Here is a 23,455-nt window from a genome sequence, read left to right on the forward strand (position 1 = left end):
TGAAAGAAATTTAAAGCATAACTAATGAAGTAAAGGCTTCAGTGTGGTGATGTTTAAATAATGTGAAAAATACAAACATAAAAAAGTTTTTAATTTTAAGTTATCGTTCTTTTTTTAAAGTGACTAATATTGTTAATTATATATATATAAGAAATAATTAAAAATACAAACATTATGAAATATCAATTAAAATTTATTCCTGAAACAAACTAAAAATACTAAAAAAATTAATTCTGAATCAAACTAAAAAAGATACAATTATATTTAGAGATCGCTAATGTTGCTACTACTAAAACACAAGGAACTTCGTCAAATTAGTAAAAATATTAAGTTATAAAGCAAAAAGAATAAAATTAGAATCAAAAAAGAAATTATGAATTCGACCTGAAGATTTTCTCAAGGGTCAGACAAGGGATATTTTCTGTGAGGGGTCTGACTTTCGTCCAAAAATATTGACCCCTAATGACCAGAAAATCCGCTGAAATTGAGGCCTTAGAGATAAACCAGTTTTTACAGAAATAAAACAATAATTTCCAATTTAAGCGACAATTACAATAACATAATATAAACTACACTCATGTCCATAAATTAAGGATAATGTAAGTTCAGGAGAAGAAAGAGTCAGAAGCAAAACAAACGTGACTTATTTGTAAAGCCTATTTATTAAACAAAATGTAAAGATAAAAAGGATGCTATATGTTTGATATCATTAATAAAAAGTGCAATTTTTTTGCTCCCTGGAGCAAATTATGAAAAAAAAAAAAACCTATTTACAAAAACCAATATTACATAGTTGGTATGATGGTTAATACACAGTATGTCTCCCAGACGATGCAATACAATCCGTACAATGCTTAGGCATGCTGAGTATCAAATTAGCGATCTGATCTTGGAGAATATTACACCACTCATCAAGTAATGCTATCCGAAGTTCCGGTAGACATGTAGGAGGTGGTTGACGGGCTGCAACTAGTCGGCCAAGCATGCCATACACATGCTCTACTGGATTCAAGTCCTGTGAGAATGCTGGCCAGTTAATACGAATGATATCCACCGATCGAAGGCATTCGTTTACGATGTTTGCATGGCGAGGACGGGCATGGTCATCCATAAACATGAATTCTGTGTCCATGGCGCCCTGAAACAAACGTACATGTTATTCCAGAATAACGCCCCGATAGATTTAGCCTGTCATGATTAAAATTTGAACATGCAGGTCTGTTCTGGAACCCAGGATAATTCCTCCCCAAACGAGAATCCAGCACTACTGTAACGGTGCCGTTGAATGATGTCCTCTTGACGGTAACGGGTACTTGGCGCTCTCCATATGAATGTCCGGCGAGAATCAGACTGCAAGCTAAACCTGAATCGTTGGAAAACATCACACAAGCCCACTGTTGCGGTGTCCACAATGCATGCTCTCTACTCCAGGCTAACCGCGGGCGGCAGTGAGTTGAAGTAAGTGGAACACATCTGACAGGCTTACTAGCATATAGACCAATCTGCCCTAAGTGTATGTACCCGGCATGCTTTGAAACTGTCGTACCACTGGCTGATGAGAGCTGACAAGACAGGTCTGATGCTGTGCTCCGTCTGTTTCTTTTGGCAGCAACTGCCAAATACTGGTCCTCATTCGGCATTGTAACTCGGGGGTGACCTGTGCTGTAACGTCTACTCATATTACCATCATCTTGGAATCGTTTCCAAAGCCTGGAGATGACACTCTGGGCGATTCCAAGTTCCTTGGATACTTCCAGCTGTATACGCCCACATTCCAGACGGCCGATAATTCTACCACGTAAAAAATCATACAAATGCGTCCTTCGTGTTATAACTATGCGGTTATTGCACTTAAAGGCTTATAAAGCGCCTGTGAACAATTTTACTTCTTTGCCTGTATTCCTCTTACATTTTGACGTACTATCGGTGTCATCTCGTGGCTTCATGCAATTTGTATATGATTTTTGAAGATATGTGTAGTCATTTTACGAGTGATATATGCATTTTAGAGTTCGATTTCCGCATGACTCTGATCTGTATCTTTAATTTATGGGCTTGCGTGTATAAAAAAGAACACTCACAACCGAAAATCATTAAAACAAAAAAGGAAAGTACATACTAGTACATACAGGTAAAACTTCTACAAAAAAGGTATCACGCCAAACTATATTGATGCCCTAGCTGCGCCTGTGTAAAGTGCTTAGTCATTCTAAGTAATAAATAAATTGGCGTGATACCTTTTTTGTAGTAGTTTTACCTGCTATTGGTATGTGCTTTCCTTTTTGTTTTAATGATTTTCGGTTGTGAGTGTTCTTTTTTTATAGTTTACATTATGTTATTGTAATTTTCGCCCAAACTGAAAGTTATAATTTATTGTTTTATTTCTGTAAAAACTGGTTTATTTCTAAGGCCTCAATTTCAGGTCACGATGGGTCAATATTGTTGGATGAAAGTCAGATCCCTCATGGAAAATATCCCTTGTCTGATCCCTGTGAAAATCTTCAGGTCGAATTCATAATTTCTTTTTTGATTTTAATTTTATTCTTTTTGCTTTATAACTTAATATTTTTACTAATTTTATATATATATATTCTTCTCCTTAGATAAAATTAAGTTTTTACTTTTTTCTCTCCTCCTTAAAATATATATGTAATAACTTGAAAATGAAGACTCTAGACATAATTGAAATAAGCTTTATAGGAGCTGAAAAGAAAAGCAAAGGAAGTTTTGGGGCACACTTTTCCCCTTTTAAAAACCAAATAAATAGTATATGAGTACGCTTATAGGATACTAAAATTTCAAGTATTTGTAAAGATAAATACTATTTAATAATTCATTTTAATATAATTTTGAAACCAAATGATATAAAAAAGCATATAAAAATTATGGAAGAAATTTTTATATGGTTAAGCTTCCAAAGTGATATTAAAATGAATTATTTAATAGCATTTATCATTACAATAACTGTAATTTTAGTATCCTAAAAGGGTACCCATATACTTCTCAAATATTCTATTGAATTGAATTGAATCTTGGTGTAAACAATTTTTAAATTACTAATATTATGACACACTGTATTGCAGGTAATTTTCAAGTGAATTCATTTTCAGTACTTCATGTATAAAAAAAGCTTAAATTTAAACGTAAATTAAAAAAAAAATTTATAAATATTCAAAATTTGTTAATTTCTGAGAGGTTCAACAAATAATAATTTAAAAAAAACCCACAAATTTGCAAGTAAGATTTAAATTATGAGAAATATTTTAAGATTAGTGAAATGATACTTAGTTTAAATATAGTCAAGAAAACCTGAAAATACTGGAAAAAAAATCTTGAAAGCTTAAGATCCTCCAATACTTAGGGATAGCTAGGCAGTTGCCTACTTTGTCTATTTGATAACCTAGTCCTGACTCTAGGAGTGCATGTAAATTAAAAAGTAATGCTTCAAATATACAGAATTTATAGGTGTCTCCATTAATCATACAAAATTATAAAAATGCAATTAAGTAACATAAAATAGCTAGAATTTTCCAGATTACTAACTCTTTTTTCAAATTATGCTTCTGTATAATAATTTTCATTGCAAAACAGAGCCATCTTTAATTCATTATACAACAAACTATTAATACAATAATACATTTTGTAAAAAGGGTTTATTTATAAAATTTTGAATTTTAGTGTCAACTGCATTCAATTAAACGTTCCTTTTTAAGTATTACCATCATACTGTGCAGTAATGAACAACATATAATGCAGCAAAATCACAGAATCATTTATATCAAAACAATTTTTATTCATATTTACAAAAACTATTTACAGATTTATGCATATACAGTTACTTTTTTTGGCAATATAGATATGATACAAGATGTCCGTTTGTATTTTTCTTTATCAATATAGCTGAAAGCCTCCTAAAATAAAAAAGAAAATTAATTAATAATTTCAAAAATTAAATTTAGGATAACAATAGGATAGCTAAAAAATTATATTCAGTTAGTGACAACTGAAGTTGATAATGTGCATAATCATGCAAAAATTAATCCTCTTGAATATGATTCTAATGCATATAATTTTTCTTTTTTTTTTTTTAAAGAATTTAGCTGCAAACAGTATTTGATGTTCTGAATAATTAACTACAAATTTAAAATGAAAGTTGTTTACTTTCATGGATTTTTTTATAGTCTCAATTTACATCAAATGTACAATATATATCCCCAGAAAGAAAATCCTTTATAGCTTTCAATGCAAGATCAATTTTAGTTGTCAATAATAATAATAAAAAAAAGAATTAAAAATTTTTTTTTTATATTTCTAATGAAAAAATATTTTTTAATGCATGAGAACAATAAATGGCTTTCTTTAAAATCATTTTGCCATTTTCTTTGTTGCTATTGTTGTTTTTTCTCTCTTTTCCCTTCCTCATTCTTTTGATGAGAGTATGTCAGCTAGGGAGTTCATTCCCCTTCTTTTGTGAAAATTTATGTGTCTGTTAGAGAATGTGAGGGCATTGTGCTTTCTTTCATATAGAAATGCAAATTATATAAAAGCATTTTTTAATTATCTACATAGATTTAATAAGAAATTTATATGATGTTTGAATTATTTGCTTTTGATATTTTGAGTTTCAAAACAAGCTTGGACTTAAAAGGCAAAAACTGCAAACAATATGCATTTATAAAATATCAATAAAAAACAGACTCTTATATAATATATAAATAATAATAATATAATAAAAAATTATTGGGATATAATATTTTTTCTAAAATATTCAACAGGATTTTGGTTAGACTAAATTTATAATAATTTTAAAAAATGAAAGAGCATTAACTAAATATAAATTTAAGATTAGAATTTTCTTCCCCCTGCTCTACCTAGGCTGACTGTTGATAATAATCACATAAAATTTTATATTTTTAAACAAATAGTCTATCAGACTTTTCATGTACTTTGCCATGTTAATATCTCCTAAATTCGAATTACGGATAATGAATGTAATTGTCACAAATTTCTTTTAGTAGATGAAAAATATAAATAAAATCATGTCAATACTTAAAATTATACAAACTTTAATATAATAATATATCCCATTTAGATATATACATTATTAATGCTCATTCTATTGAAAATGGCTTTTCAAATATAAAATAAAACTAAATAAAATAAATTTAGAATGTCTTTATCAAAAAATATATCAATAAAACATGTTCATCGTGGTCTTGAGTAATTAAAGTGTGTGAATAGTTATAACTTATTCAAATATAATGATTTCATTTGTGTAAGTTTTCAAAAGATTAAAATAAGAAATGTAATCTCCAGAGTGAATTTCATAGTTAATTTAATTATAATTAATTAGCCAACTATTTTCATATAAAGATGAGATTTTTTTTAAAAAAACTTTCCCTGATTATTTTATTTTTATGTCATAATAATGTATTAGAAATTTCTTAAACTATACACCCTGAAGAATATTGAGACATTCTTTCAATAACAGAAAATAACTGAAATACCTTTTTGATTTTAATTAGAATGATCTGATTGCATAGATATTTCTTCTAATTTAATGATTTTGTTAGTGACTTATAAATGTGCTATAGCCATTATTCTTTTTATAAACAGCAGTATATACAAAACAATTTCGTTTTTCAAAAACAACATCATCATCATCACATCTTTTCTGCATTCTATTGCTTGTGCACGAAGTATAATAAATTATTGTTCACACATGCAAGCTGATTTTTATGAGAATCGGAATACATCTGGATTCTGGTTCACTGGTTACAGTGTTAGTTTTTGTACAATTATTAAAGCTATATAAATATAAAATAATTATAAAAGTTATACATATATATAATTGTAAAAGACAATTTATTACTTTACTATTAGAATAAAAATACACAAAACTAAAAATTAAAAGAAAAAAAAGATAATTAACAAAATTAATAATTAATACAATAATGAAGTTGCATTAATTGATTACTATAACTAATTTAATGCAATTAAATTCACAGACTTTAAAAAAAATTAAAAATGAAGAAAAATCTATAATGACAAAAAAAATTACATATAATCCAATATAAAATATTATGCAGTAAATTTTTAATAAAATAAGAAAAATGACTGGAAAATGCCAATAATAATAGACATCAAGGGCAGGAAAAACTTAAAAATAGTTGTGAACAATTATGATATAAACAAATAACAGAAAGCATATGGAACACTTTTGTAGAAATACTTTTTAATTTTATATGTATTAGCAGTATTTTTTATGTCATCTTTTTAATAAATGCATTCTTGTTCAAATAAATTTTATTTTTAAGCAATCAGATCATGTTTCATTACTTTTATACTTCTTTGGACAAGAAAAGTAACTAGGAATAAGCTGTCAAGCAAAATATCTATAATTACTTTTTTTTTTCTCTTTTAATAATATAAATAGTTTGTAATTCTTCTAATGTAAATAATTCTAGCAAGGGAAGAAGAGTTACAGATGTTTTACACCATGAAGCCCTTCTTTGCCCAAGAAAATACATTACTTAAAAAAAATGAGATAATATTATTTGATATTTTGCCTTACATAAAACTGAATTGCTGAATTAATAACAATACATTAATACAAATGTAGCTTTTATGTCATTCATGTATGACATAGAAACCACAATAACTAACAATACAAAAAAACACATATCTGCACCAGTTTAAAATTTCAAAATAAAATGAGGCATTATTACATTTTGTACATCTTCCACAGGTTTTTCTATCTTTGATACTGCAGATGGTTCTTCTGAGTCAATTTTCTCTGCTACTTCTAGTGGAGTAGTGGCTTCAGGAATTGATGAAGTTTCAGAGTCACTTAGGGTAGATAGTTCCCCATTTGTAGAAGCAGATGATACTGGAGAATCTGGATCCTTTGATTCTAGAGAAGCAGCAACAACTGAGTTGTTGGGCAATGAAGTTGATCCACTTTGATCTGATGATATTATTTCTACAGAGTCATTAGGAGTTGAAGGAACAGATTGTGTCTGCTCTGAAGATACTAGATCAGATGAGTCAACTGATGCTGGTGTATCGTCATTAGAATCATTCATAGAACCAGCAGCATTGATAATTAGTTGTCTGGCTTCTACAACTGTTGCTACTCCACTATCATCCTGCAACTTGGATTTTCGATGACTGAGACTGAATTAAAGTGTAAAAGATACAAAAATGAATGCGTTAAAAATGTAAGGTGTATAATATGAATGTTAAAAGAATTGCACTTTTCATTAAATACGAAAATAGAATTCACATAAATAACTGTAATTTTTTACATAAAAAGTTAAAAAATAGCTTGTGTTGATAAATTAAAGTAAAATTGCATAAACTTGAGACGTTTTTTTATAAAAATGATTTTTTTTTTGCAAAAAAGATTCATTTTTTTCCATATTAATAATTTTTTTTATATAATATGAAATAAAATCCCAAATAACCCCCCCCCACAAAAAAAAACATAAATTTGAAATTTTTTCAGACAACATATTATTTTTAATTTAAATGAATAATAATAAATAAATAAATAAATTGTCATTTGGACTAAAAAGCATATACACATAAATAAAAAATAAATAAAATAAGACAAATGTACAAGAGACAAGACAAGACAAGACAAAAGTACAAGAAGTTTAAAATAATTCAAACAAAATAATTATTGAATAAACTAGTTTTAAAAGTATTTAAACAGAAGTATTTAAATCTAATAGCAAATTTTAATAAATGTGAAAATAGTAACAAATTTAATTTAAATGTATATGGGATGCTTTCAGAATGAGAACTAATTGATAATTAAAAAATATTTTAGTAATCTATAAATTATAACAAAATTATGTGCACAGTTAATATACATTTCTATAATCACTATTTTTTTTAAAAATAAAATAAAACATTACAGTTTTATACTATAAAAACATGTTAGAAGTACATCAGCCACCAGAACAATATACATAAATCAGAATCTTTCTACTAACCGCCCTTAAAATACAGAAAATCAAATAAGCAAACTTTTTAAATATATATAATGCAAGAAGAACAATAAATCATACTTTTATTAAACTTCAAAAATATATAATTAAAATTGTAAGATCAATGCAAGTGTCTCACCCAGAAGAGATTATCTGCATTTTTGATAAATTTTCTGGAAAGATTTTAATGTATAGAGAGCCAGATTTTGCCTAAATGAAATAGAATTTTCATTAAAAATAATTAATAAATACAATGATAATAGAATGCAGAAGGAATGAAAACCATGTGTGCAATAGCTTATGTAACATTTCTTATAATATGATAATTCTTTCTCATTCCATTTCTTTCAATGAAATAGATAAATAGAATGCAAATGATAGTAAAGAACCATTTTATTCATAACTGTTTTTTTTTTTTATGTTTATAAAATCTATGCTCCAAATGCTACATAATTATTTACAATACAATTAGATCAATAAAAAAAATCATGTGTAGTGACACTGCTTATTATACATATCTTTTTTTAATTTGATGCTTTCACAAAATTTAAGTTTATGGAGAAGGAAAAACATAACCCATTTTTTATATATCAAACAGATAGTTACTCTGACAGCAGAATTCTTGGTTTTATTTGTTAGCAAAAACTAGAGCAGTAGTAATAAATTATTAAGATTTCATTTTCCTCTTTGTGCTAATCTGCCTTTCTTCTGATCTCTTGGAAAACTATTTTACTGTTAGCTCTACAGGCAACTGAAGAACCATAAACACATAATTTTAAAATCACTTGGAAAGAGATAAAATACTTCAATGATTCTAGTCAAAATTTCTGCTTTGAGAAGATTTATTACAGACCATAATAAAAAAAGTTACATATTTTCAAATTTAGGTAAAATAATAATGCAATCATATTCTGAATCATAAAGTGTTTTTAAGTTAATACTTTCCACAGTGTTTTCTTGCATTTTTTTTTTTATTTTGAATTTTATGAGGACTATGCTTTATTTGATAAATGTATAATTCAATCTTGAAATATATGCATGGAAATTAAGCATTCACATTTGTGCTACAAAAGGTTTATTTTGGGACAGAAATCAAAATTTTGAATTGTGAGTGGACACTCAGATGATACTTGAATGAACAACACTCTCTCTAAACTTCTACACAAGGAGGAAAATATTTGGTCTTTGAAAAATTTAATGTCTGAAGGAGAGTAAAATATTTAACTTAAAAAAAAAAAAACCTTCAGTTTTTCAATATGTACTAAATGTATTGGGTTGGCAACTAAGTAATTGCGGATTTCACTCATAGATGGCTTCAGTTGAATTTTTAGGTTTGCAGACGTAGTACAAATGTAAAACACGTTTTGTTATTCGATAGTTGGCAATTCAGCTGTCAATCAGTAAAAAAAGTTTTTTGATCGGTTGCGTAGTTTTCGTTTGGCATTCGTTGAAAAATGGAAAATCAAAAGGAACATTTTCGTCATATTTTTCTTTTTTATTTCTGCAAAGGGAAAAACGCATCGCAAACTCATAAAAAGTTATGTGCTGTTTATGGTGACAAAGCCTTAAATGAACGGCAGTGTCAAAATTGGTTTGCCAAATTTCGTTCTGGTGATTTTTCACTCAAAGATGAAAAGCGCTCTGGCCGTCCAGTTGAAGTTGATGACGACCTAATCAAAGCAATAATCGATTCGGATCGTCACAGTACAACACGTGAGATTTCAGAGAAGCTTCATGTATCACATACATGCTTTGAAAATCACTTAAAACAACTTGGCTATGTTCAAAAACTCGATACATGTGTTCCTCACGAACTGAAAGAAACGCATTTAACGCAACGCATTAACAGCTGCGATTTGCTAAAGAAACGTAATGAAAATGATCCATTTTTAAAACGACTGATAACTGGCGATGAAAAATGGGTTGTTTACAACAATATCAAGCGGAAAAGATCGTGGAGCAGGCCAGGTGAACCAACTCAAGCAACATCAAAAGCTGATATTCATCAAAAGGAGGTTTTGTTATCAGTTTGGTGGGATTACAAAGGAATTGTCTACTTTGAACTCTTACCACCCAACCGAACGATCAATTCTGATGTCTACATTGAACAACTAACGAAATTAAACAATGCAGTTGAACAAAAGCGGCCCGAATTGACAAATCGAAAAGGTGTATTCCATCATGACAATGCAAGGCCACACACATCTTTGGTCACTCGGCAAAAATTATTGGAGCTTGGTTGGGATGTTTTGCCACATCCACCATATAGTCCTGACCTTGCACCATCTGATTACTTTTTGTTTCGATCTTTACAAAACTCCTTGAATGGTAAAAATTTCAATAATGATGATGATGTCAAATCGTATCTGATTCAGTTTTTTGCTAATAAAAACCAGACATTTTATGAACGTGGGATTATGATGCTGCCTGAAAGATGGCAAAAGGTCATTGATCAAAATGGGCAATACATTACAGAAAAAAGTTATTTAGTTCCATGAAAAAATTGTCTTTGATTTTCTAAAAAAAAACCGCAATTACTTAGTTGCCATCCCAATATACTTAGATAATGATTATTAATAAAAATAGATAAAAATAACAGAATACCGAGGCTTTAAAATCAACAGCATCGATTTTGAAACAGACATCAACAGCAAAATTTGAAACAGACATGCTGCTACAACACTAACATTTCGATTTTCTACAACATATAATAAGAATCATACCCAAGGAAATTCCGAGTAAGAAGTCCATTGTTGGAAAAATTAATTCTCAGATTAATATGGAAAAGCTGAGCATGCCCAAATGTTTAGAGGATCTTCTAGAGAAATTAGATATTGAACAAGTAACCTGCCAACCCCAAACCAGTAGCTCTGTCATGAAGCCCTTGAAATATGCTTGGATATTAAATAATGATACAAACACTATTAACTTATAAAGAAAAAAAGACTCCTCCCCACTCTTTCAATATTAACAACATGCATATCTATATAACAATCAATACTAAGAATATGTAAAAATAATAGCTTACTGAGGCCTTGGAATCAGCAGCAGGAGTTGAAATTGTAATGTTGCTATATCCAGAAGGTAGTAAAATATGCTTTCCACAATCTTCATTGATTCTACTTGCTTTTAATTCATCCATTTTGTCAATATCAGATGAAGCTGAAAATAATATACAATTAAGAAAGTCAGGAAAATATTTATAAAAATTTGCAAATTATTGGGCATGGATACATATATTACAGAATGAAGCATAACTAATAAACGTTCGAAACAAAAATAACATACAATGATAAGTACCTTTATTATCAGTTTGCCTAGGTACAAATACTTGCCACCACCTGGAAGACTTTGGAGGAGGATCTTTCTTTTTGGGAGGAATATAACATTTTGAGCAACCAGAACATGGAGCCACATATTCCAAACTATCATTTACAATAGGTTTCCAGTCCTAAAAATAAATTTATAGTTTATTTCATATAAAATTTTTAAACATACAATTTGAAGCAATTTAAGAAAAGTAAACAAATAAATTAAAGCAATTGGATCACAGAAATAGCATGCTTTTATTATACCATAGAATTTTTATACTAAAAAATATAATACTAATTTATTTAATTTATTGATATCATTAATATATTTTAAAATATTCGGTATTAATCGTAGAATAATAATTCAAATGAAATTTCTAATAAAATCATCATAAGTTTCTATTTTTCTGGAATTAATTAGTCATTAATGTTAGAATTTACAAATAGAAATTATCTCTCTAAGGGGGTGAATATTTTCTTAAATTATAAGTCAAAATAAATTTGTTATGCATAAGTGACAAATGGGATTGCATCTGAACTATCAAAAACCATTTAAGTGATGGGCTCAGAAACACTTCTGAAATCAAATAATCTAAGTCATCAATTAATTATCATAAAATCTGAATAACAAGGTGAAAAATAATTCATGGAAGTATCGTATTCATAACCTACTTTAGAGGAATTTCTCATGTAAGTATATTTGTCTTTCAGAAAACCAAGATACCAATACCTATTTTAGGAAAACAATAAAAGAAAACATGAAAAACAAAAAGAAAATTAGAATAACAATATTTATTAAAAAAAATGATTAATTTCAAGAAAGGAAAAAAGAAAAAAAAAATAGTGATTATCCATTTGTTATACAATTACACTACATATGTCAATGAAATAAATTTTACTGCTCATTTGTTGAGTTAATAAAATTAAATATTTACTACTAAAAATAAAATTTTATTAGTAATTTAAATAAAATTTTAAAGAAAAATACTTAACTTATTTTAGATAAACTTAACTTAACTTATTTTAGATACTTAAACTTATTTTAGATAAACTTAACTTAACTTATTTTAGATACTTAAACTTATTTTAGATAAACAATATTTTTCAATGATTTTGAGTTATCAAAATATAATTCTGATGCCGAATTCAAAATAATTATTCTATGAAAAATTTTGGCTTTATACATTAATGAAAATATATAATGCAGGCAGCATAATTTTTATTGCTTACTTTTCAACTAAAGGCTCAATGTCTCCAAAAAGCCCTTGTTCAAAGTCAATCATTCCATAAACAGGATGTTTCTCATCTGAAAACTTTGAAACAAAAGTCTTAATTATTAAACTAAAAAAGGGGAGACAGTTTTCACTGACAAAACATCTACAGAATAAAAATGGAAAAAAAGTTATGTCTAACAAGTAAAATAACTTTTTTATAAACAAATTCTCATCACTCACTTTTTTTATTTGGACAAAAAAAAAAAAAGCTTTAAGTAAAATAAAACAGTATATTTATTAAGTTAGTTAGCTAAATCCTTAGTTTCATTTTACATGAACAGAAAAGTTTCTGTTATATATTTAGATTCTGGAAAAATTAAAAACTACAAAGAATATCTATGGTAAGTAAAGATAAACATAGAAGATTCCCTTTATTCTTGTATAAAAATATTAGTTAAACCAAACTTATATTTGCAAAAGGTTTTTACTTAATAGACATGACATTTTAAACTAGACTTGTTATGAAAACATAGAAAGCAACTAATTAGAAATATAAAGAGAAAAAAAAAGCATTTAAGTTATCTAAAATAAAAGTTTAAATAATAGTTTACAATAAAATTTAAAAAGTTAACTAAATAAAAAAAATAACATCTGTGAATTTTGCTTACTTATGTTAGATAGCATTTCAATATTTAATATAGATAAGCATAAACAAAAAGCAAATCAGCAATTTATCATGAATTGAAACACTTCATTAAGTTTTTCTAATGAAATATTCCAACCATATTTCTCTTTTTATTTCATTATCATGTAGGAAAAATTTATTAGCCTATTATAAGTGCAATTAAAGTAAGGATAAGCTTTCATACATATTGAAAGTTGTAAAGGAAATAATGAGTAAATCTGTAATTAAAATAAATTACAGAAAAGAATCACATTAATTTAAAAATAAATATTATATTTATAACATATTTATTAAAAAATGCTTTAGAAATTAGATATTAAAATTTACTTTTTTTTTAAGAAATAGAAAATACATCAGTGATTTTATTCAAGAGATTAAAAAATATATCCAAAATCACAATAAAAACACATATCAAATTATCGATGGAAATTACAAGTTACATTTTAAAAAAAAAATTCAAAACTGTTATTGCATCAAATTTTTATAAGTATATAAAAAAGTGGAATACTACAAAATTTTATAATTTTATTTACTCTATGTCCACAAAATTTATTTTTATTCAAACACCATCCTTCAGATTAATATAATGTCTCCTACCCTCTTTTGTATAACCATTTTAAATAGTGAAAAATCGAACTTTAACATATTATTGCAGTAACAAACCTGCACTTTCAAAACATCCATATTAGTAGTGGTTTCTCGAATAACAGCCATTGCTGCTTCAGCCATTAACCTGCAAATTACAAAATATTGAAAATTTGTTACTTTTATGCATATAGAGATCTAGGAAAATGTTAAAATAATAAAATGATGCATTAAAAAACATTACTGTGCACGGGAAGATGATTTAGATCCAAATAAATATTGTGCAACAGCATTTGTTTTGCCAAGGGGAATTATTCCTACAGGTAAGTTTTCTTCCTAAAAGGATATAAAAAAAAAATGTGATCAAATCGAAGATAAAATTTTTTTTAATACAAATTAGGTAATTTACTGATAGTAAATAAGAAAATGTTTAATTAGGTATGAAGGATTAGTCTTCATTTATAAAAAAATTTCATACATTTTTATATTCAAGCAAAAATTTATTTTAAATAAGAATATTTTATAAAATAAAAACAATGATTTCTTTAAAGGTTCTTTTAAAGACTTTTCACAAATATTTTACTTCACTGATATTTTTTATCTTCATAATTACAAGACAATTAAAATCCTTAATATTTTCACAGTCATAAATGCATGTGCTAATATTCAAAATTGAAGATAAAAGAATCAAGGAATTAATGTTCAAGGAAATTTTTGATGTTTTAGAATTAAATTGTAAAATACAATATCAAAAAACAGTAATCATAATTATCAAATTTACCTCAAATGTTGGTCGTCTTAATAATCCAGTAATAGCCTATAAGATAAAACATAAGGATTTACATATGACAATAATTGAAGACAAATTAATTTAAAATTAAAAAATAAATTCTTGAAGCAAGGCAAAGAAAAAAAAGAAAAAAAAATCATCTTTTTTTATTGAAGTATCAAAAACATAGTTCTCAGATTCATTCTCAGCAGTAACATTTAATTAAAAAATTAAAATTTTCAAATAACATTATTTCTGATAGTCATACAATTTTACAACACACATTTGGCCAATAACAAAGTATGATTATCAGTATTAAGAATAATACAGCAACTTTAATAAGTCTTGCTACTAAATAAATAAAGCTAAAGCATTTAATTACATTGGCTATGCAACTTAAGAATCAAAATTACAAGATATTAGTCTCACAAAAAATATTGTAAGATGTGAATAAACGTAAATAGAGCAAAACGTAATTCACCACTATTACTTGTTTTAAAGCCTGATAACAGAACTGAATTTGTAGGGCTAAGTAAATTTTCTTAAAAAAGACTAATTTTCCAATTAATTTGCAATATGCACATGACATATTTTTACCTCGTACATTAGATATTCAGGCATAAATTTTACTTCCTGACACTCTTCCCGTAGTCAAAAAACAAATTGCAGCATGTTGTATCGCAATGATGTTAAACACACACATGATCATTAAACTTCATTTCAAGTAAATCTAATAGACAAACGACACAGTGATGAACATTTTCTCTGTTTTTCCCAGATTTCCAGTAAGAGCTGCTTATATACATTAACTCACTTATGATGGCAACTTCTGTACCATGTTCACTATATAATTATTTCAGTCATTTTCATTTAATTGCCCCTTATACTTACAAAATAGGCTATCCAAATCCTTCTTCTTTTTTAAAAATAAAAAAATACAAAAATTTAGGCAAGGAAAATATTAATTTTATTTATATTTTTGAGTAATAAATAAAATGCATTAAATTGGAAAACACAAATAAAGAAAATCAATAAAGAAAAATTTAACATTTAAAAAAGATATTTAATACATATAACTTTTCAGAAACATTTTGATGATTAATGATTCTATCCTTGTATGGATAAATAAAAGAAGTGTATAAATACACACCTTTTAAATTTATTAAAAGATGTGTATGTAGCATTTAAAGTGCAAAATAAGAAATTAATTCCATTGAATATGCAGCGGTGAACACCAATAGCCAAATAAACAAAATTACTAGAAATATACAACATAATTTGATTCTAAAACTGTTACTTTTCAAAAACATGAAAAGGGACTATGTTTTTTCATGTATTTTAGTAACATTAGAAAATTAAAAGTATGAATATGTACTACAAATTGAGAACTGAAAGAGGCATTAAATGCTTAAAGACCAAATTACTTTTAACTGTAGAATAAATTAACTCAGTTTATGCCCTTAAGTGGTTAAGTACACAAATAAAATATTATCTAAAAACTTACTTCTTGCACTGTTCCATCACCTCCAGCTATAATTACAGCATCAGTATTAGACATTATCCGCATTAATTCCTGGGCTTGTTTTTCTTTTTCTGTCTAAAATATTTAAAAAATATCAAATGAAAATCAAGGTTTCAGCAAATAATAAAAAGAAAATACTTTTTTAAATTTCATTTCATGTTTAATGAGAATACTGGCTTAATTGACAAGCAAGGCACTCTATAAAGCATTCACAAAGAGAGTTGGAATGACAAGGAATGTCTGGCTTAAATGGATGGCAAATAAATAAATAAATAGTGACCTATGTTATAAACACAATGTGGAATGACATGCTTAATATAATAATTAGTGGCCAATTTGATCTTTTATTACAATACAAATTAAAAGAATTATAAAAAGTTCCAAAAAGATTTCTTCAAATCAGATTTATAAAATAATTTTTTTCTAAAAAAAAATAGGTATAATCATGATTAAAAATGTTAAAAAAGAAATATGTATTAACATATTAAAATTTACTAGTTATAAATATACTAGTATAAAAATTACTAATTTACTAGTTAAAAAGTAATTTAGTTATCTATTTAACAATACAAAAAAAAAATCCCCTCAATTTTTAATTAAACAACAAATACAAAAAATAAAAGTTATCAGTACTGAATGAAAAGAATATGATAAAATGCATTAAGTATTTAATAAGTGCATTTATTCAATAAAAAATAATTAAAAATGCAAAGAGAAGTTGTGAAGTTTGAAATGTAATAACATGAAAAATGTACAAGAATTTTAAAAACTACATATATTCAAACTGAAAAATATTAAAAGTGCAACATAAATTTAAAAATTGAATATAATCAATCTTAAAGACTATAAAAATGAAAAGGCCAAATATTAGCAATAATAATAAAAAAAAAGAAAAAAATTCAAAATTAATGACCCAAATTATATATTTAATAATGATCCAATAATAAAATTTTAAATGTATGTTTAAATAAAATGGAACTCTTCTAACCATTTTGACAAAGAGGTATACAAAATTATCCAATACCTTGAACAACGTTTTAATGAAATATTAATAAAATTAAATAAAATCAAAACCAATTATAATGGAAAAAATACAACGCATATATTATAAATATCCTTACCTGAAAAATACTAACTTTAATTCCTGCTAAATGAAGTAAAGGTGCAGCAAATTTTTCAAACTGGATATTTGCTTTTCTAAAAATAATAGTATAAAATTTTTAAAATTCGTATTCAACTTTACTATAAACAAACCTTTTTTTTAAGGAAAATAATAATAATAATGTGTTTCCATTTAACTATATTAAACATTTTTCTTCTCTTAATTGGAATTTCACTAACTTGAAAAAAATATGCACAATCATTATAATACATAATTTATTTATATTCCTAAGTCCTATTAAAAAAGAGAGAAAAGAAGAAGAAGAAAAAAAAATTGATTATGTAATTAATTTATCAAGTAAATTATTACCCTAAGACATCTCATATTGATCATTCAAAGGTTGCAATGAGTGGCTTATACAGTCATTCAAAAAAGTATTGGGACACTTGGCTTGAATAACTACAAAGCTATTTATAAAACTATTTATCACATTAAAATATGAAACAAAATGAATCCAGAAATATTTTAACATTTGGTGTACAGTTTGTAAGGAAAATCTTATTGGTATTTCAGAATTATAATATAATCTGGCTTTTTAAAGGTAATTCAAAGGCAAATAGGAGTAAAAAAAGGATTGGAACACTTTTGAAATTTAACAAATATATAGCACATCAATAGAAATGAATTCACTACCCCATTTTTAGACTATAATTTTAAACATAAAATTTTCAATAGAAAAGATCAGTTACAGAAAAAAATGATGAGAAACAAAGATATATCGGTTGATGTGCGAAATCTTATAATAAGTCATTGGAAAAATGGAAAATCAGTTCGCTGTATAGTACATATCTTGAAATTGAGCAAGTCTACTGTTTTTAACATTATTCATAGGTTCAAGAAAACAAACAGTGTTCAAAACAAGCAAAGATTAGGGCGTCCAAGGACATTCAATGAAAGTGAAAAGAGGTGGATTGTGAAACAAGTTCACTTTAATCCAAAAACTACAGCAGTAAAATTGACTCTGCAATGTAAAAGTAAGTTTGGAAAATCTGTAAATCCTGAAACTGTCAGAAGTGTTTAAAAAAAAATAAAAATATCATGGCAGAGTAACTCAAAGAAAGCCCTACATCAGCAAAGCAAATCGACAAGCTAGGCTGACATTTGCTAAAATGTTTGTAAACCAGCCAAAAGAATTTTGGGAAAATATAATTTTTGTTGATAAAAGCAAATATAACATCTTCAGATCGGATGGCAAGCAAAATGTTTGGCAGAAACCAAATACAACTATACATGTCAAAAATTTACAACCTACAGTCAAACATGGAGATGACAATTGAATAGTCTGGGGTTGTATGGCAAGCACTGATGTTGGGAACTTATATTTTATTGGTTATAAAATGAATAAACATGTATATCTGTACATTCACAAGTGAAATTTAAAGCAAAGTGTGAGCAAGTTGGGAATCTCAAGACATTTTAAATTGTACCAAGATAATGACCCAAATGATAGAGGACCCATCACTGATATTTTAAGTAATGGGTCCTCTACCACTGTCCTGTTGTTTTTAAGACTACTGCACAAAGTTCAGACTTTAATCCCAATCTTCATGTGAATTATTTGATTAAAGTCTGAATTATTTAGGATTATTACATAGGATTATTTGAAGCAAAAATTATATGGACATCAAATTTCTAACAAATAGGATTTAAGAAAAGATTTGGTCGAAGTAAGGGCGAAAATCGATGGATCATTTTGTAAAACATTGGTCCAACCCATGCCAAATAGACTATGAGAGGTCATAAAAAGCAAAGGCGGCCCATCAAGATATAAAATTTTGTTTGCATTGTTTTGCTTTATTTATTGGGAAGTATCCTAATACTTTTTTGAGCATTTTTTTTTACTTGATTTCTTTTATTTTTAATTATAATGATAATTGCATTAAAATGAGAGTTTTGTTTGAATTATTATGATTTGTTATATCAAAATAATATTTATTTCTTTATTTTGGTTCCATTTGTATATTTAAGTGAAATATAATGATAAAAATCTGTGAACTTGTGGGATGTCCCAATACTTTTTTGACAGACTGTATATGAACTTATGGATTCCACTTCCATTTTTGAAGTAGAAGCTGGACTAAAAAAGCTGCAAACTCCACAGTTTTTTTAATTTTTTTTTATTTGAAATAAAATATAGAGAATAATGAAGTGTAACCAAGTTTTAAAATTCAACATAATTATATCTGAATTTCAATTATAAGAAGCAATTATGCAATCATAAAAAAAAGTTATCTACATTTAAAAAATAAAAACACACCCAAATTAACCAGTTGAAGATAGTGATGGGAGAAATAATGCATTGTAATAAATTTTACAGAGGAATTAGTTATTGAAATTTTCATTCATAGGTCTCAGTTATTAATAACAACAACAAAAAAATCCAAAACATTATTTTAATGCATAAATTAATGGGATCTTACATGCAATGGGATCTTACATCTTGCAAAAGAACATGTTCAACTATATTCATATTGTCTAATTACATGAAATATATTATTAGAAATAATTCTGTTAAAAAGAAGATACACTTACTTGTAATTAGCTTCAGGATTTAAAATTACTGTAACATGCTTAGGCTTCATAGTTTGAGGTAAAGGTTTTTCTCCATATATCTGATGCAAGAAATATTAACATTTATGTAATAAAAGTAATTTTTAAATATAAAACATAAAATAATGACAAATATTTATTTTGTAGATATACATCAAATAAACTTTTATAGCACTAAAGAAAAGAAATTCAAATATAATTCTGAATAATAGCATATAATTAAAATTTTCAAAATTACTGATAATAAAGATTGTGGCAAAAAAAAAAAAAGCTTTGGATTGATTTCTATATTTATGAACTTAAATTACAAACATGATAAATTCTTACTATTATAAAATTTTACCAAATGAAGAAGATGAAAATAGAGAGTGTTAGATAGAAAATAACTCAATATTGATTCAAATTTAAAAATAAATATTAATTTTTTTCATTTGTTAATTGTCAGTTATTATATTTATTAAATAATATATATTTTTTGCTATAAACAGCATAATTAAAATTTTTTAATAATTTTAAGACGTAGCAATAGAATAAAAATAATTAATATAAATCAATATTATTGGATAAGTGCATAAAATATTCTTTAATAAGACAAGACAAAATAATAACAATAATAATAATAATAATAATAATAATAATTCCATTTTGGGAAAAAAAAATGTTTAAGTATATGAACATTAGAAAATAATATACACTGATAAAATAGAAAAGAACAAACCTTTGCTTCTTCACAATAAGCTCGCATCATTTCAAATGTCCTAAGAAAATGCAAATATTTTTCAAAACATTGTAATTTAAAAGTACTTCAATAACAGAGAATAGAGCATTATAAATAAAATTCTGAATTCATTTAAACTTTATTAAAAAAAGATATAGATTTTTTAAAACTGTTTTTCATTATGTACATATTAGCAGAACCAGCGTAGTGTTACTCATGATAATATGAATGTCAGCAAAATCAAATCCACAATAAAATACATAATCAACTAGAAAAATAGTATTGATTTTGCAGGGGGGATTATATTTTTCATCACCACAGATAAGTATGCCTCCTTTAATTAGTATAAATGTATATTTATAATTAATAAGCAAATGAATATAAAGAATTATTTTAATTATATAACATTTTGAATTTAAATAATTTACAAAAGAGAAAAATAAGGTTTGGAAAAGAAAAAGAAAAAAAGCTTTTCTAAAAAAATGAATAAATTTAAACAAAAAAAAACAATAAAACCATTCTTAAGGGATATTATTATTCTCATACAGTAATATAATTAAATTAATTGTATGAGATTCAAATGAAAAATATTACCATAAGCAAAACAACTCCATTTTTCAGTTAAAGTAATCACAAGTAAAAAAAATCAGACATCTTACACTATAACTCAGATCTGGTTTTTCTGAAAGCTTTTTACTTTTGTGATCCCTTTTCAGAAACAAAAAAACTTTTATAGTCATTTTTTGTTCCAAATGTTTTATCATAGCCTCAATTTCAGAAAACCTTTTATGAAAGAGAAATTTAATAATAATTAATAAAAAACTGACAAGAATCGCTTCTTTACGGAATTGCTTATCTTAACAACTTTTATAAAGGAATGCTAAAAGTCTATAAATTTCTACATGTGTGATTTCACTTGGAGTTTCAAACCAAAATTTAAGAAGCCATTATTTGTATAGGTAATAAATAATCAGTTTAGTTTTCTCAGATTTAGTCATAAGATGAATTTTAATTAATTAACAATAAATAACTTATTCTAATAAATAATATTTATTTAGAGGAAAGGGACTCAACATTTGCTAACTATATTTCTAGATTTTTACCATAAAAATGAAAGCTCAGCCCAAGATCATTTTTTATCCATTTATAATATAATCCATTTTTTTTTTTTGCCAACTATATTAAAATATATTGGATTTTTTTAAATTTTTTTTTGTAAAGATAAATATGAAATCCTGACAAGTACATATATAGAAATTATTTTATATATGAATTAAAATTTTTTTCTAATAGTGCAATGATTCACAATTCTACCATAAAATAGTTGTTATACTATCATTTAAAAAGAAAGTTAAAGCTAGCATTTGACTTCCTATTTTACAATCTCTTTTATTTCTGTAAATTTGGTTTATATACTACCCAATAATCTGCCTAAATAATTTTTGCATTAAATATCTTTAGCTTTTCATTATTATTTTAATAGCATTGCATCTAATATATGTATTGCGTGCATGAACTTTCCTCACAGTAAATTATCTATTAACTGTGTATTGTTTCCAAAGTCATTTTCTAAATCCTCATATAACTCTATATATATTAAGCAGTTTTTCTTTCTTAGCTTTCAGCAATGGAAGAAAATCAAATAATTGATGAAAGGTTGAAAACAATTTAAATTTCATTTTAAAAAATGAAAGTATTTTATAAATCATGCAAAATGTTTTTTAATAAACGCCAAAATTGAGAAAAAAAATCACATAAAAATTAAATTTGTATTATTAAAAAACAATTAAATTTGTATTATTAATAGAATAATATTTCCAGAATTTATCACCAAAGTTTTGATTAGTATTTAATTAAACATATTCACTAAGGTACGAGGTATAAATTCTTCACCAATCTCTGCTATATTGTTCCAAATATTAGAAAACTCACAAAATAACTAAAGTATACATGTAGATTATTATATTTGACAATTTATCGTCTTTAAAAAACTACAGTTTGATTATTGTAGCGTATTCTTTAGTTTATTCTGGTATATAAAACCAAAGAATTAAAGTATAAAGTAATCCCACTAATTAAAGTATATTCGGTTAGGAAATTAACACAATTATCAAAACATAGTGATTAAGATGGTAAAACAAATACTTCATAAAATCTTAATCTGCTGAAGAAAGACAGTTAGAGCTTATAAAAAACAGATTAAGATTTTTAAAAAATTTTAATTTATCCGAAATTTAACAAAAGAAAAAGTTTTCGATATTGCAATCCGGCAAATAACGAAAACATTGTATTCTATCAAATAGCTATTAATACTCACAATTAAATAATAATAAACATATATAAATAAAAAGTCGTATATATTTTACAATATGACTTTAAAAAAAACTTACCGATATCTTTCAACTAAATAAGATGTTCCATAAGCTAAAACTCCGAAAAGAAAAGTAGATTTTTTCCAGTTACGACGTATCATTTTCGCTGTTTTAATAATTCTCGACATGGCTGTAATAAAAATTCAAATAAAGTTATAATCCAATTCAAGTTATTTGAGGTTTTAAGTTGCTGAGCGAAAAGAAATTAAAGCCCCGGATCAAATAAAAAACGTGAATAACTTTGTTTGTTTACATCAGTGAAACTGGAAAGTTAAATAAATTGCCAACTCCTTCACTGAAATTTTGACGGAGGAAATAGAGAAAAACGTAAGGAAAAACTCCCGATTTTTATAACAGCACTGTAATAATATCAAACAATTTGCTTGTTGAATAGTTTACACTGATAAAGAAAAATTCATTATTCACTGATTCAAAAATTTCTTTGACAACGGTGGAATTAATTCTTACTTATAAATACGAGAATTCTTTAATTAAAAAAGTAAAGTAGGGAAATTAATGGAGGGATATTGTACTCTAGAGGGGGAAATTGTCCAGCTCACACAACAGAGAAAT

General features: G+C 26.1%; 1 protein-coding gene across 1 annotated transcript; it reads right to left on the reverse strand.

Annotated features, from left to right (window-relative positions):
• Positions 1 to 3,772: 3,772 nt before the first annotated feature.
• On the reverse strand, positions 3,773 to 23,153 carry LOC129972961 (acylglycerol kinase, mitochondrial-like). Its single transcript, XM_056087289.1, has 15 exons — positions 22,901 to 23,153; positions 20,511 to 20,550; positions 19,775 to 19,854; positions 17,202 to 17,277; positions 16,063 to 16,155; positions 14,571 to 14,606; positions 14,034 to 14,125; positions 13,868 to 13,937; positions 12,536 to 12,618; positions 11,978 to 12,035; positions 11,295 to 11,445; positions 11,023 to 11,156; positions 8,134 to 8,204; positions 6,729 to 7,176; positions 3,773 to 3,911 (listed from the first exon to the last, which is right to left on the reverse strand). The coding sequence occupies exons 1-15, from the start codon at positions 23,008 to 23,010 to the stop codon at positions 3,822 to 3,824; spliced, it is 1,632 nt and encodes a 543-aa protein (XP_055943264.1). The 5' UTR covers positions 23,011 to 23,153; the 3' UTR covers positions 3,773 to 3,821.
• Between the last annotated feature and the right edge of the window lie 302 nt (positions 23,154 to 23,455).

The sequence above is a fragment of the Argiope bruennichi genome, chromosome 6 (assembly GCF_947563725.1).
Source record: "Argiope bruennichi chromosome 6, qqArgBrue1.1, whole genome shotgun sequence".
Taxonomy (NCBI): Eukaryota; Metazoa; Arthropoda; class Arachnida; order Araneae; family Araneidae; genus Argiope; species Argiope bruennichi.

What these genes read in the sequence shown, in the direction of transcription:
- LOC129972961 (XM_056087289.1), bottom strand. Translation starts at nt 23,010, where the DNA reads ATGTCGAGAATTATTAAAACAGCGAAAATGATACGTCGTAACTGGAAA. An exon ending in AAATCATCTTCCCGTGCACA is followed by an intron (nt 13,938 to 14,033) that starts GTAATGTTTTTT and finishes TGTAATTTGCAG; the next exon opens with GTTAATGGCTGAAGCAGCAA. An exon ending in ACATGAGAAATTCCTCTAAA is followed by an intron (nt 11,446 to 11,977) that starts GTAGGTTATGAA and finishes ATTTATTTTTAG; the next exon opens with GACTGGAAACCTATTGTAAA.